This window comes from Saccopteryx leptura, chromosome 2 (genome assembly GCF_036850995.1).
Source record: "Saccopteryx leptura isolate mSacLep1 chromosome 2, mSacLep1_pri_phased_curated, whole genome shotgun sequence".
NCBI lineage: Eukaryota > Metazoa > Chordata > Mammalia > Chiroptera > Emballonuridae > Saccopteryx > Saccopteryx leptura.
Genome location: NC_089504.1, coordinates 340,702,603 through 340,718,173, shown reverse-complemented (window position 1 = coordinate 340,718,173; position 15,571 = coordinate 340,702,603). Strand labels below are relative to the sequence as shown.

The 15,571-nt window shown below is 51.2% G+C and overlaps 1 protein-coding gene across 1 annotated transcript in view; it reads right to left on the bottom strand.

Moving 5' to 3' along the window:
* Positions 1-6,427: 6,427 nt before the first annotated feature.
* The window catches only part of TMEM132E (transmembrane protein 132E), a 63,296-nt gene continuing 54,152 nt past the window's right edge, over positions 6,428-15,571 (bottom strand). The window contains exons 7-9 of the mRNA XM_066363832.1: positions 10,448-10,736; positions 9,415-9,606; positions 6,428-8,507 (exon numbers count right to left, since the gene is read on the bottom strand). Of these exons, the coding sequence (XP_066219929.1) occupies positions 7,458-8,507; positions 9,415-9,606; positions 10,448-10,736 (1,531 nt within the window). The 3' untranslated portion in view covers positions 6,428-7,457. The remainder of the gene's footprint in view (positions 8,508-9,414; positions 9,607-10,447; positions 10,737-15,571) is intronic.

Sequence of the window (15,571 nt, the reverse complement as noted above, 5' to 3'; positions counted from 1 at the left end):
TGAACAGATAAGAATCTTTGTAATTAACTTCGCCATGGCTTGCATGTAAATGGGTAGGTATGCTTCCAAGTGCTTTGAGACTATTTACTTATTGTTTTAAGTAAGGAGTGAATATGCTCTTGACCACCCCTTTCTCCAGTAAGCTCCCGTCTAGTTGACCACTCTGAAGATGAGTCGCGCAGATGGGCAGCAGGCCCATGGGTAGGTAGACCAGAGCCAGAGTGCCACCCGTCTTTACTCCTGACCCTCTTCGTTAGGTCTACCCATCCTTCAGTCACAACTCTGGTCCCAACCCCTCATCCTCTGTGACCTCTGCCTTCCCTTCTGGTGGGGTGGACGGGCTGTGAGGGCTCTGCCCCACACTGTGGTCAAGCATTAGCTACCCCTGGTTGTTACTGCACCGGAGCTGTAGGGCTCCAACTTCTAGTGTGCAGGCCTGTGTGTGTTCATGTGTACATGTAGGGAGTGTATGTGTGCATACCTCTGTGTGTACATGTGTGCATGTAGGGAGTGTATGTGTGCATGCCTGTGTGTGTACATGTGTGCATGTAGGGAGTGTATGTGTGTATGCCTGTGTGTGTACATGTGTGCATGTAGGGAGTGTTTGTGTGTATGCATTGTGTGTGTATGTCTGTGTGTGTACATATGAGCATGTAGGGAGTGTATGTGTGTACGCATTGTGTGTATGCCTGTGTGTGTACATGTGTGCATGTAGGGAGTGTATGTGTGTATGCACTGTATGTGCATGCCTGTGTGTGTACATGTGTGCATGTAGGGAGTATATGTGTATACACATTGTGTGTGCATGTCTGTACATGTACATGTGAGCATGTAGGGAGTGCATGTGTATACACATTGTGTGTGTATGCCTGTGTGTATACATGTGTGCATGTAGGGAGTGTTTGTCTGTATGCATTGTGTGTGCATGTCTGTACGTGTACATGTGAGCATGTAGGGAGTGTTTATGTGTATGCATTATGTGTACATGCCTATTCATGTAAATGTGAGCATGTAGGGAGTGTTTGTGTGTATGCACTGTGTATGCATTCCTGTTGTGTACAGGTGTGCATGTAGGGAGTGTATGTGTGTATGCATTGTGTGTGCATGTCTGTGTGTATACATGTGTGCATGTAGGGAGTGTATGTGTATACACATTGTGTGTGTATGCCTATGCATGTACATGTGAGCATGTAGGGAGTGTATGTGTGTATGCATTGTGTGTACATGCCTATGCATGTAAATGTGAGCATGTAGGGAGTGTTTGTGTGTATGCACTGTGTATGCATTCCTGTTGTGTACATGTGTGCATGTAGGGAGTGTATGTGTATATACATTGTGTGTGTATGCCTGTGCATGTACATGTGTGCAGGTAGGGAGTGTATGTGTGTATGCATTGTGTGTACATGTCTATGCATGTAAATGTGAGCATGTAGGGAGTGTATGTGTATATACACTGTGTGTGCATGCCTGTGCATACGTGTGTAGGCAGGGCCTATGCCCGTTTGTAGATGCCTGTGAGTGTGAGGAGTAGGTGAGCTCAGAGAGTGCACTTGGGGTGTGTGCTCGTGTGTGTGTCAAGAATGTATGCAGGCGCACTCTACTCGCCCTGCTGCCCACCAGAGCCCGGGTCCTCATCGTCGAACAAAAGCAGCTCTTTAACCACCGGATGATTTGGGATGATTTGTGCTTCGTGGTGTCTGTTCCTGGAGCAGAGTTTGCTGGGGTGGAAACAGTTACAGTCACCTGTAACTCTGGCATCTCTGGAGATTTCTTGGAGAGGCTGCAGCTGCCGGAGTTCTTTGCTTTCCCCACCTCCTCTCTTCCCTCCCTGGGGGATGTGGTCCTTGCCCAGCGGGCTAATCACAGACCAGCCCTCCTCCCCTGGGCTTGCCCCTTCCCTGGATACAGAGCCATCCCACAGGGGATCTGGAATCTGGAACGGAACCTGCACAGGGAGGGGCACAGACTGTGGAAGGAGGACCCTGTGGGCAAACAAACGTGTGGGAGGGAGGAGGCCCTGAACAGAGTCCCAGCTCCGTGTGCAGTGATGAACTGCATCCCACCAGGCAAGAGGCTCTGCTCTCTGGAGGGAGGAGGCCCTGAACAGAGTCCCAGCTCTGTCGGCAGTGATGAACTGCATCCCACCAGGCAAGAGGCTCTGCTCTCTGGAGGGAGGAGGCCCTGAACAGAGTCCCAGCTCCGTCGGCAGTGATGAACTGCATCCCACCAGGCAAGAGGCTCTGCTCTCTGGAGGGAGGAGGCCCTGAACAGAGTCCCAGCTCTGTCGGCAGTGATGAACTGCATCCCACCAGGCAAGGGGCTCTGCTCTCTGCCTCTTGGAGTGGTGGAGTGTGCGTGTCCACACGGAGGTAGAATAAATAATATGGCTGGGTAGAGAGAAGGGGGGCAAGAGGGACCCTTACCACCTCCTGCCATCTGCAACCCTTTACCCACCCTCCTTCCTTGAAAGGTCGGGGAGTGGTCCGCAGCTGCAGTCCACTTTCAGGGCAAGGCCTGGTCTGCAGAAGTGTACAACAGGTGGGTCCAGAGGTCACTGCCAGGGCCCTGCTCACTTTAGCTACAGGACCCCTCCTTGTGGGGTAAGTTACAAGGACCAGCCCCAACGGTCCTGAGGCTATTGGGATCTTTCATAATGGAGGAGAAAGCCATTCTTGAATTGCAAGAGGTCGGGAGGAAGGACAGTGCCTGCTCCAAAAGCAGGGTGGGGTGGGAGGCACTGTCTGAGCTCACACAGGAAGGCAGCAGCAGAACTGGGGTTGGGCTCGCTCCTCAGGGGGTCCTGAAGCTGCGTGCCCCCAAAATGCCACCAGGGGCTGAGGCCCACTCTCCCCTCCAGCCCTGCTCGGGACAGTGTTGCCGGGCACCATGACTCCTATGCTTGGATCCACGCTGCAGGAGGGTCACTGCGGGGCTCCTGACCTGGACACCTCAGTCTGGGGCGTGCCCTAAGACGTCTCCTCCAGGCTGCTTGTCTCACGTAGGAAGGCCAGAGACGCACACCGGGTCGCAGTGTGAGGGGGGGTGCCCGGGGTAAATCCATCCCACTTCCTGGTCCTTCAGTAGTTGTTTCTGACTTCAGAGATCCCTCCCTATCCCCCTCCCGCCTCCAGATCTCTGCCACTTCATTCCCTTTCCCTTGTCAGTGGTGCTTCAGGATGTAGCCAAAAGAGGGTAGGTTTGTAGCTGTCTGTCAGCTGGCTTCTAAGCGGGGGACCATGGGCAGGTTGCTTGCCCTTTCTGTGTTCCTGTCTTCTCATCTATAAAACAGGAGTGGTGATTCCTATCTCTCTAAATGCTTGTCAGCAATACAGGTTTTGAAACAGTGGGGCATCTTCAGGGAAGTCAGTGGATGCTACCTAGTAGTGGTGACATCCGTATTTGTATAAATAGGGAAACAAGAGCCCAGAGCTGGTGATACACTACTTGAAGGTCACACAGCAAATGCACAGTCTGATCCCAGGAGTCCCTGCCCAACCCATCTACTGAAATTTCATCACTTCAAGTGAGTTTCCTTCTCTGGCCCATTTATTGTATTTTCTATTTTACCCATCTGGCTCCCTACGCTGGAGATCTTCCCTCAAGGAGGCTACTGTGCCTGGCACATAGGAGGTGCTTGTCCATACTTGTTGCAGACCAGCATGGAGTGAGCCCAGGGCTGGCGTGGAGAGGCTGGCAGGGTGGGGTTGAGGCGGGGAGCTGCGCACCGGGGTGGGGACAGGCTCAGGGCCGCTTCTCTGCCTCTCCAGCTCTGCCTTGGCCGGCCCTGGCTGTCGGAGAAATCTCATTTTGCTAGCAGGCTGATTCATGGGCCTGGCTCCCCGCTGCTCCCAGAGCAGCTCTCTGTCAATAACTATTCTTTATAAGGTCCCTCGATTCGTTTTCGGGGTTGAAGACAAATTTTTAAAGAGGAGTTCAGTGCCGGGGCCATTCCAGAGGGGCTGTTAACTTAATGTCCCGCCTTGTTCCTCCAAGCTTGCTCCCCCTTGAACTGCATGAGGGTCAGGACTTGCCATTTCTAGCTATTGCCTCCAAGTTCTCGCATTTGGACAGGGCGTGAAGAATGAAGATAAGGGGACACAAATGACAGGACGGGGAGCAGGCGGGACTCTGGCTCCGTCACTAGGTTGGCTGTGTAACTCTGGGCCAACTGTTCCCCTCTCTGGGTCCTCATTTCCCTGTTTGTAGACGCCTGGATGCTTAGAAACACCAGTAGGATAGCATCCACTATCTCTCTTGGAGTGGCCTGGTCTCTGTCAAGCAGCAGCTCCTGTCTCCTCCCCGTCGTCCCCAGGGGGGATAAAGCAGTTGGCGAAGTCTGCAGCTGAAAACCACTGTATGCACCCAGCTGTCTGGTCTCACTGCCCTGGCTCTCATCCTTTCTGCTGCAGCGTTTTCCTAATGCGGCCCCCGGGGCCTCCAATCTTCCTTCCTTCACTCAGTGAAAAGGCAATGATCTGAACCTCAAGTCTACGCCTGACTCCCAAGCCCCTGCTGCATCCCTCCTACTCCCTCCGGCCTTCGCATCTTTGCATCGGTGTGTTTGTGTTTCGCTATCACCAGGGACTCTTATTCTAGACATGGGACAAGCACGTGCAGAGACAGGGCAACAGGAGAAAGCACAAGGTGGCAGTTCTGTGGCTGTTGGGTCTCACACCTGCCATCCCCCCTTCCTGGGATGTCTCTGGCCTCATCCTCAGCAAATTCAGTTTGAAAACGTCTCTTCCTCTCCTTGGTGCCCCAACAACCCAGGGCAAAGCGATCACAGATAGCATCCATCATCCCACATGGCCGTGGTCAGACTTGCCCATCTTCCCTGCCGAGCTGGGCTCCTTGAGGACAGGCCCATGGTTGTGTCTCCACGCTCCCTGGCAGGGCTTAGCACATAGTAGGAGCTTGTGTGTTCAATAAACAAATGGAGCCAAGTTCCAACTTTAATACCAGCACCCCTTCCTGTATGCACACACCTGAGCTAGAATATTCATTCTTCCTTGACTTACACCTGTGTCCTCCTCACCTGTCTCTGTAACTTGTGGTTTTCTGAACTGCTCAGGTGGTTAGATGGCAGAGTGTAGAAAATTGCCAAATGTGGAATGATGAGGAAGTCGTTTGTAGTTTTTTGTTTGAACTCTAGTTAGCAAATGTTTGTTGAACACTTGCTGGTTCTAGGCACCGTGAGTTAAGAAAAATGACTGAGACCCCTTCAGGAAGACACTGTCAGGATCATCTGAACAGCAGGTACCTGGTGTTCTGGCGGCTCAGACAGTAGCCCTGCCCCTGTGTTCTGCCCTTGGCATGGCTTCCCCGTGGCTCCCTCCTTGCTACTGAACACCTGTTTTCTTGTTGCCAACACACCTTGGGCAGAGCTGGCCAATTTCTAGTCTCCTTTTCAGGGCCACACCTTACCTTACCTGAAAATTAAACCTGGATGTGGCAAACTCCATGTGTTGTCTGTGCCAGAAGCTGCTGGGCACCGTGCAGAGAGCTTTACATCCCTGATGTCACTTAATCCTCGTAGTGCCCTCCAGGGCTGCCATTATTCCTGAACAGATGACTGCGGAAGGCAGAAATCTTCCTGAGGTGGCAACAGCATGTTGGGGCAGGTGGCAGCGCCCCATTCTGCAACAGATGCAGGTTACTGCGACTTCTCCAAGATGGTTGCTGTAGCCACCTGTCCAGAGGGTGGGAGGCTGGCCAGGCAGCCTCAGCCAGGTTCTCTGCCAGTTCAGGTGCTCCTCCAGGGGCCGGTGTCAGGGAGTGGTCTCCCAGGGCTAGCCCGTGGCCTAAAGTGGGGGAGGCGCACACCCAACAGCCTTCCTTCTCTTGGCCTGGCTCCTGCGTGGTGACCACCAGGCTTTCCCCATCAATCCCCGGAGAAAGGGGATTGATGAGGAAAGGTGAGAGCCAGGGCAGTGAGACCTGAGAGGTGGTGCTGGTGATGGGGAGGAGCCTCCTCTGAGGGGAGGGCTGAAGGCAGTGATGGAAATGAGCGAGCTCAGGCCAGGCGAGCACAACTCTCACTTCTCTCCTTATTTTTCGTTCCCTCTCACCCCCAAGGCAGTTCTCTGGAGGCTGTGGGGCTGGCCCCTCCCTCCTGAGCCAATCACAGCAGACTCCTAGAGGCGGCACCTCCTTGGAAGGACACCTTTCTAGGTCAGTAAATCCTTCATCCTCTGATGTGAGCATCTCCAGAGAGAGGTCTAAGGGACCAAGACGCCGAAGGACGAAGACCAGGACTGCAGCCTGGCTCAGTCGTATTTCCGTCTCACGTGCTTAGTGTGTCCACAGTGTGCACGTGTGTACCCATGTGTGTGGTGGGGGAGAGGTAAGTGTGCATGTATGCACATAAAGAAGAGACTCAGAGCCGACCGGCAGTACTGTCTGTTCTGCAGGGGCTGCTGCCCCCACCTCCAATCTGGTCACCTCCATTTATTTAAGAAAAACCCGACATAGTGGTGGGTAGAACCCAACAGAAAAGTGGCTGTGGGATGGGGGAGGGGACGCCCGCTCCCTCTGCCTTGCCCTTCCCGAGGTGCTCCCCGCACTCCCTGGTGCTCTCCCCTGCCCCCTCCCCACATTGCATTTCATGGGGGGATGGGTGGTTGCCCCTGTAGAGAAGGAAGGAGTGGTCAGCAGAGCTGTAGGGGCTAAGGCGTAGTGTTGACCTTGCTGTAGGGTGGGTGGAGGCATGCAGGCCTCCCCGGGCCCACCCAGACCGTGGTGCTCTGGGCTGGGGCCTGGTTAGGAGTGGACTGAGGACTCCTCCCCTTCGGCCCCTTCTACAGCCCTTGGGGGCAAAAGGGGGAGTCCTAGCTCTTCGGAAGGTGCCTGGCTTGGCCACAGACCCCTCTGGGGTCAGCTCCCAGGTCCTAGGATGGGACTGGGGGGCACCAGAAAGCCAGAAGGTGCTACAAGGGTCCCCCGCTTCCCAAGTGTTTTGTCCACAGCAAGATCCTTGGCAGGGCAAGCAGCTGCTACCTCCCCGCCCTGCAGGACAAAAATCCCTGAATAGTGGTTTGAGAAAAGTCTTTGTGCAGCTTGTGACACAAGACCCCCCAGAGCCCCCAGCACAGGGGGAACGCAGGGGACACGGGAGCAGGGGCGGCTCACAGTGTGGGCCCACCTGGCCCCAAGCTCGGCCTCGGCGCCTCGCTTCTGGGGCAGGTTTGTCCAAAGTGGGAGGAGGTTTGGAAGGGGTGGAAGGAGGGCTGGGACTGTTTCCTCCTAGAGAGCTCCGGGAGAAGGAGCCCTCCACCTCCGCGCTGCGGCGGCAGAAGAGGGTAACGGAGTGAGGCGGCGGGAAGGACCGGAGGAGGGAGGCCGCGCCCGCGAAGAGCAAAGCTGCAGGGGCAGGGCGCACAGTCCACGCCGGCCGCCATGACAGCGCGAGCGGGGGCCCGCTGCGTCCCACGCAGAGCCCGCCCCGAGGGGGAGGCGCCCTACGCGATCTCCTTGACTCTGCGCATGTAACTGTGCAGGTTCGGGGCCGCGGCGGGCCGCGTGGCGCCCGCCACGTCCGGGCAGCCCCAGCCCAGGTCCTCTTCGTCCTCCTCGTCCTCTTCGCCGGCGGGCACCGAGTCATAGGCCAGCTCCTCCGTGGGCAACGTGGTGAAGGTGGTGAACTTCACCCGCTTCCGCTTGGAGGTGGGCGAGCTGGCGGGGTCCTCGGCCTGGTCCCGGGCGGAGCCCCCCGAGGAGCCGTCGCCCCGCCCGTGCACCTGGCTCTGGACGCTGGTCTGCGAGCTGCCGCTGCTGTGGTGGTCGCCGTGGCAGCAGGCGGGCACGCTCTCCAGCGGGTTGCCCGCGGGCGGGGACAGCTCCCCCTGCACCCGCAGCGGCTGCCCGTTGCCCAGGAACACCCAGTGGTGCGAGTGGTCCATGCTGGTCTGGCCCTCGGGCGGGATGCGCTTGTGCCGGTAGCGCAGCACGAAGACGATGCAGTTGATGAGGAAGACGAGGATGGCGAGGCAGAAGACCCCCAGCAGCGCGTACATGCCGATCTCCAGGTCCGTCAGCCCCCGCGGCATCTGCTGGAAGCCAGTGGGCAGCGGCAGGAAATCCTCTGTGGGTGCTGGGCTGGCGGTGACCCGCCCCAAGGCCTCCGATGAGGACACCCCCATGCCTGGCGGGCCAGCTCCCCGCGCCTCGTCCTCACCCCCACCGGGCCCCGGCTGGCTAGGGCCGGGGTAGTCGTAGGTAGGGTCCTCCTCCTCCCGCCCAAAGTGCACCCGCAGCCCCACGGGGGTGGTAGCCAGGACACTCTTGCGCTTGGTTTTCTGGCAGCTCTCAGCGATGGTGAGCTCAGCACGAAGCAGCTCCCCGGCCCCCTCCGCCTCAGCCACCACCAGCGGGAAGGCCCGGTCCTGGGTCACTGTAGCCACTCGCTGGTCCAGACTGCTCACCAGCAGTCCATAGTCCCGGGGGCTGTAGAGGGAGAGTGGCGCTGTGGTGCCATCACTGTAGGAGAGCCAGAGACTAAGGAGGGCTTCCTGGAGGAGGAGGAGAAGTAGAAAGAAGTCAGAGAGCTAGTCCTGGCTGGCTTCTTTTTTGGACACGGAGCTTTGTGAGGGCAGGGACCAAGGTATTCTGGTTTCTTGCTGTATTCCCAGTGCTGGAACTGTGTGGGGCAGGTGGCAGGTGTCTAGGCAGAGTGGGAGTCTGCCTCTGGAGGTTGTGAAGGGCATGCTATGACCTCCTTGAGAATTTCTTTGCTCATTTTGCCCTTCTCTCTCTGATGAGCTTAAAGGTAAGTTCTGCTTTGGGTTTAACTCAGGTTCCTTTTGCTGCAGGAGTAACCCCACATCTCCATGCCTAACCTTGGAATCATCCCCATCAGATACTTGGAGGTTGAGAATGCATGCCCAAACCCAGTCTTCTCCTCTTTTTGTTAAATTGGCCTCCCTGCAGATGAGGAAGCAGGGCCCACATAGAAGGGATTGGCCTGGGGTCATGGAGCAAGTTAGGAGCAGAAGACTTCTGGATCCTGACTCCTGGCTTGGTGCTCAGCACCCACCTTCTCACTCCCTGTGCTCTTTCCACCTCTGCCTGCAGCCACTACACTGGCATGTCTGGGGCGGGGGGCTGTGGCTGGGGCTCCAGAAAGGGTAATTCCTGGGGTTAGAGGCAGAGGCGATGGGCCCTCTGAGAATCTGGGAGGGGAACCCTCAGCAGGAACATCTCAGGGTGGCAGGTGCAAGAAGCAAGGCGTTGGCCCAACTCCCTGTGCAGACGTCAGGGGGAGGGGGTGGAGCAAGCGTGCAGGGCATGGAGGGTAGATTGCTTTTCCATTACCTAATTCACTACTTTGGGGACTCATGGCATAAAGGCAGGCCAGAGCCTGCAAGTCCTCCTTCCACACTCCAGGACCCCAGGGTGGTCGGCTGGGCATCCAATTACCTGCTTGAGGAAGCTGAGGGTCTGCTGGGCAGCCGTGGTGGCCAGGATGGTGTGGCTGCTCCCAGGGCTGGGACGTAGGGAGAGGGCAAGGCTGGCCACCACCTGGGCCTGCAGCTGTATGATGCTGACCTTCTCCTCTGTCACCGTCAGCAGTGTCTCCCCAAGCACAGACTCTGTCAGTGGGGACACCACCTGAGGCAGAGAGCGGCAGGGCTGAGAGAAGGCCAGGAAAGCGGCACCCCCAGGATCACCCATCAGGGAGGAATCCCAGTGCCGCCAGAGAGAGGCCCCGGGGTTGGGGCAGGCTGCACCTGGGGACCAGGGGCCAGGGGCTCTCAGGGACACAGATGAGAGAGACAGGTAGGTTTTAAGGAAAACAATAGGCTTGCACAGTGATAAATTGCAATTGATATTCCAACCTCAATGTCAAGGTGAGAGAAGGGAGTGGTGGGGACTGTGGCAAATGGGAGAACACATGCTCGTGTAAACGGGGCGCCAGGACTGATTCTAGCAGCTCATTGGCCCAGTGTTGCCAGATGAATATTTTGTAAAACCAGAAATCTAGTTTTCTAAAAAATAAGAAACTTCCAAATTTTAAAATGTCGGATCAGTTGTTTTTAGAAACGGGTATTCTGCATGCAGCTCGTAGCCCACGGCTCCTCATTTACCCTCTCCTGGTTGGAAGGTTTCTACTCCGGCACCCAGTTGTCGAGGAAAAAGGTCAGAGTTGAGCTGCTAGATGCTCAACTCCCTTTCCTGGCCTCCAGGCTTCCTGAGCCCTCTCACCTGCTCATCACAGTGATGCAAGGTTGATCATGCTGATTAGGTTTAGAGGGAGATCCTTCACCAAGGTGAAGTTAAAGGACCTTGACCTCGGATGGTGAACTTCAGGCAGAGAGAGGCAGGTGGGGAAGAAAGTGTGTTTTGTTCTCAGAGGCTGAGAGAGACCCTGGAAATCCTTTCCCAAAACCTCCACGGTCTGTGTCCTCTACCCACAGGTAAACAAGGCTCCCAGCACTGCCCTTGTGCCTACCTTGAAGGGGGTGGTGCCCGGCTCCAGGCCTGCCAGCGTGCTGCTGTCTACCATGCGTGCCACTCGGGGGTCACCCACTCGCATGAAGTCGCTGACCAGGTCGGTGACCTCCACCAGCCAGTCCGGGCCCAGCATGGTGACCACCTGGTCGGTGCCCTCAGATGACGTCGTGTGGAACTGGGTGAAGACCTGCAGAGTGGCGTGCTGGTACTGCAGGGTGCAGCCACGGCTGGCACTCTGCCGCCGCTCCTCCTCGTCCTCATCCTCGTCCTCGCTCTCCCGGGCTGACCTGGGGTGGGGGCACAGGGTCAGGGCTCCTCGGCTGTGCAAACCCCTCCCTACCCTGGCCCTGCTGGCCATTCTCCAGCTCCCGTGGGTGGAAACTGTGCAAATGGCAAGGCTTTTCCCTGGCTCACTCCTTCTATTCCTAACAAGCGTGAAGCCAGAATTCTTAGGTTTTCCCCTCCTAGAAAGGCACTTCTTGACCTTTCCTGGTCCCTCTCTGCCTCTGCTTGGCTTCACCCATGCCTGTGAAAAGCTTGCATCAAATGCTAACAAGTGTTGCCTCTTTTCAGCCCGGGTGTGCGCCTGACCCTGCTCTCAGCTCTAAGCTGGAGCAAAGACGATCCCCCGACAGAGCGCCAGAAAGCTCGGCTGGAGTGTGTCCAATGCTGCGTGGTGAAGAACTTGTAAGTGATCAGCTGAGATTCCCAAGCAAAGTGTTGAAGGAGTAGTCTGGGTTTCTGTTGCTGATTATAGTTAAATGCAAAAGGAGAATGAAAAACTGAGGGAAGAACTAGTGAGCAAAAGGGAGCCAGGATTTGATGATTTGGGAAGTTCTCCACCTATCCAGATTGCCCCAAGTGCTGAAACCAGATGTGCTCTGTGAAGGGTGTGGCTACTGCTTTGCTAGTGCTTGGGAGAGTTAACCACCAGTGTAGTCATTCACAAAGAGAGTTCTTTTACCCATGTTAAGCAATCCTGTGAGGTAAGTGTTAACGTGCCTATTTTACAGAAGAGAAAACTGAGGCACAGAGGGGTTATGTCCATAGCCCACAGTTACCCAGCTACTGAAGATCAGAAGGTAGTTTTCAAACCCAGGCTCTCTGGCTTCAGAGTCACTATGTCCTCACTACTCAAAGCAACATCAAATAAAAAAAAGGACCTGAATATGGCAGCGGAGTAGACAGATGCACAGACTCCCAGCTCACACCACTGAACTGGATTACAAATTAATTTAGGAACAATCAGCATGAAAAACCAACTCTGGACTACAAGAACAGCTCTCAAAAATCAAGGAGCAAAGAAGAAGCCACAACAAACCTGGTAGGGAGCGCCTGAATCTCCCCTGCTTAAAGGAACAGAGGAGGGTGAGGCTGAGAGCCCAGAAGGGCTCTCACTCCAAGGAAAAGAGCAGAAAATACTCCTCATAGCCACTTGCCTGGTGACCAGGGAACAAGGTGTGTTTAAAGGGCAGGCTTGTCTTCCAAAAAGAAAGGAGAGAGAGAGAGACAGACAGTGAGGGGCAGAGGAATGCAGGAGATGACCTGAGAAGCTGACTCATCCAGTGCTGGAGGTGGCCATAGCTGAGGGAGGGGCTGATCCTTCCACAAAACAAAAGACTAAAGTGCTTCCGGGTCACAGATCTCCAGATATCTCTCCAGCTTCAATCAGTGCAACAAGACACAGCTGAAAACAAGAAGTGGGGAGGAGGGGCAGTAACTCAGGTCTCCATGGAGATCTGAGATACACCTCCCCCTACTGAAGCTGAGAAAACACCCTGCCCCCAGAGAGAGAGACTGGCAGAAGAGGCCTTCAGAGTCTCAGGTTACACCCACTGCATTCCTGGATACAGTTTCAAATAAGCCCCCTGCTGAGATCAGTAAACAAGACTATCACCTGTTAAGAAAACAAACAAATCAAGACTTCAAAGCAGCCCAAATCTGAAAGTGGATTACAAATAATAGCTGATGCCAACCCAAGAAGACCTAGAAATAACACAATTGAAAACTGGAAGCAGACAACACCAAGCCTAGACTCAACCAGCTCTGTAAACAAAACACCCAAACACACAGACATAATGAGAAGATAGAGAAGTGCAATCCAAATGAAACCTCCAGGAAATGAACTGAGTGATATGGAAATAACCAAACTTCTGGATGCAGAGTTCAAAATAATGATTGTAAGGATGCTTAGGGATCTTAGAACAACAATGGATGGTCATTACAAACACCTAAATAAAGAAATAGCAAGTATAAAAAAGGATATTGAAATATTGAAAAAGAATCAGTTGGAGATGGCAAATACAATATCAAAAATGAAGACCACAATGGAAGGAATTAAAAACAGGATGGATGGAGCTGAGGATTGAATCAGCGAGTTGGAGGACAAGTTGAATGAAGGCATGAAAGCAGAGAAGAAAAAAGAAAAGAGACTCAAAAAGTCTGAGGAAATTCTTAGAGAGCTCTGTGACAACGTGAAGAGAAATAACATCCACATCATAGGGGTTCCTAAAGAAGAGAGAAAGAACAAGGGATAGAGACTTTGTTCAATCATATCATAGCTGAAAACTCCCCTAAATTAATGCAGGAGAGACTCTCACAAGTTCAAGAAGCACAGAGAACTCCATTAAAGAGAAACCCAAAGAAACCTACACTAAGACACATCATAATTAAAATACCAAAGCTAAGAGATAAAGAGAAAATATTAAAAGCAGCTAGAGAAAAAAAGGCTATCATCTACAATGGAGTCCCCATAAGGATGACATCAGACTTCTCAACAGAAACACTTGGGCCAGAAGGGAATGGCAAGAAATATTCAAAGTAATGCAGAACAAGAGTCTACAACCAAGACTACTTTATCCAGCAAGGCTATCATTTAAAATTGAAGGAGAAATAAAAAGCTTCCCAGAACAACAACAAAAAAAAAAATCAAGGAATTCATTACAGCCAAATCAATGCTGCAGGAAATGTTAAGAGACCTGTTGTAAACAGATAAAAGTGGGAAAAGAATATAGCAAAAGAGGAATACAGCTTTAAAGAATAAAATGGCAATAAACAACTACATATCAATAATAACCTTAAATGTAAATGGATTAAATGATCCAATCAAAAGACAAAGGGTAGCTGCATGGATAAGAAAACAGGACCCGTACATATGCTGTCTACAAGAGACACACCTTAAAACAAAAGATGCACATAGACTGAAGATAAAAGGATGAAAAAAAAATTCATGCAAATGGAAATGAAAAAAAAGCTGGGGAAGCAATACTTATATCAGACAAAATGGACTTTAAAACAAAGGATATAGTTAGAGATAAAGAAGGCCACTACATAATGATAAAGGGAGCAATCCAACAGGAGGATATAACTATTATAAATATCTACGCACCTAATATAGGAGCACCTAAGTATATAAAGCAGACTTTGATGGATATAAAGGGCAAGATCAACAGCAATACTATAATAGTAGGGGATTTCAATACCCCACTAACATCACTAGATAGATCCTCAAGAAAGAAAATTAACAAAGAAACAGCAGACTTAAAGGACACACTAGATCAACTCGATTTAATAGATTTCTTCAGAACCTTTCACCCTAAAGCAGCAGAATATACATTCTTTTCAAATTTTCATGGTACATTCTCTAGGATAGACCACATATCAGGGCACAAAAGTGATCTCAACAAATTTAAGAAGATTGAAATCATATCAAGCACTTTCTCTGATCACAATGGCATGAAACTAGAAATGAACCACAACAGAAAAGCTCAAAAATTCTCAAACACATGGAAACTAAATAGCAGGTTGTTAAATAATGAATGGATTAAGAATGAGATCAAAGAAGAAATTTTAAAAATCCTAGAAATGAACGATAATGAGCATACAACAACTCAAAATTTATGGGACACAGCAAAAGCAGTACTGAGAGGGAAGTTCATAGCATTACAGGCACACTTTAAGAAGCTAGTAAAAGCTCAAATAAACAACTTAACACTGCATCTAAAATAACTAGAGAAAGAACAGCAAGTAAAGCCCAAATGTAGTAGAATGAAGGAAATAATAAAGATCAGAGCAGAAATAAATGAAATAGAGGCTAAAGAAACAATACAGAGGATCAATGAAACCAAGAGCTGGTTCTTTGAAAAGGTAAACAAGATTGATGAACCTTTAACTAGATTCACCAAGAAAAAAAAAACAGAGGACTCAAATAAATAAAATTAGAAATGAGAATGGAGAAATAACAACTTACACAACGGAAATACAAAATATTGTAAGAAAATACTATGAAGAACTGTATGCCAAAAAACTAGACAACCTAGATGAAATGGACAAGTTCCTTGAAACGTATATACAATCTTCCAAAAATCAATCTGGAAGAATCAGAAAACCTAAACCGACCGATTACACCAAATGAGATCGAAACAGTTATCAAAAAAACTCCCAACAAAGAAAAGTTCTGGGCCTGGTGGCTTCACAAGTGAATTCTACCAAATATTCAAAGAAGAACTAACTCCTATCCTTCTCAAGCTATTTCAAAAAATTCAAGAGGAAGGAAGACTTCCAAGCTCCTTTTATGAGGCGAGCATAATTCTGATTCCAAAACCAGGCAAAGGCAACACAAAGACAGAAAATTATAGGCCAATATCCCTGATGAATATAGATGCTAAAATCCTCAACAAAATATTAGCAAACTGGATCCAAAAATATATGGAAAAAGTCATACACCATGATCAAGTGGGATTTATTTTTGGGAGGCAAGGCTGGTACAATATTCGCAAATCAATCAATGTGATTCATCACATAGACAGAAAGAAGGAGAAAAACCACATGATAATTTCAATAGATGCAGAAACTACTTGACCTGATAAATGAATTCAGCAAGGTGGCAGGATATAAAATTAATACTCAGAAATCAGAGGCATTTTTATACACCAACAATGAACAGTCAGAAAGAGAAATTAAGGAAACAATCCCCTTCATTATTACAACCAAAAAAATAAAGTACCTAGGAGTAAATTTAACCAAGGAGACTAAAGACTTGTACTTGGAAAATTATAAAACATTGATAAAAGAAATCAAGGAAGATACAAACAAGGAGAAGCATATACCATGCTCATGGTTA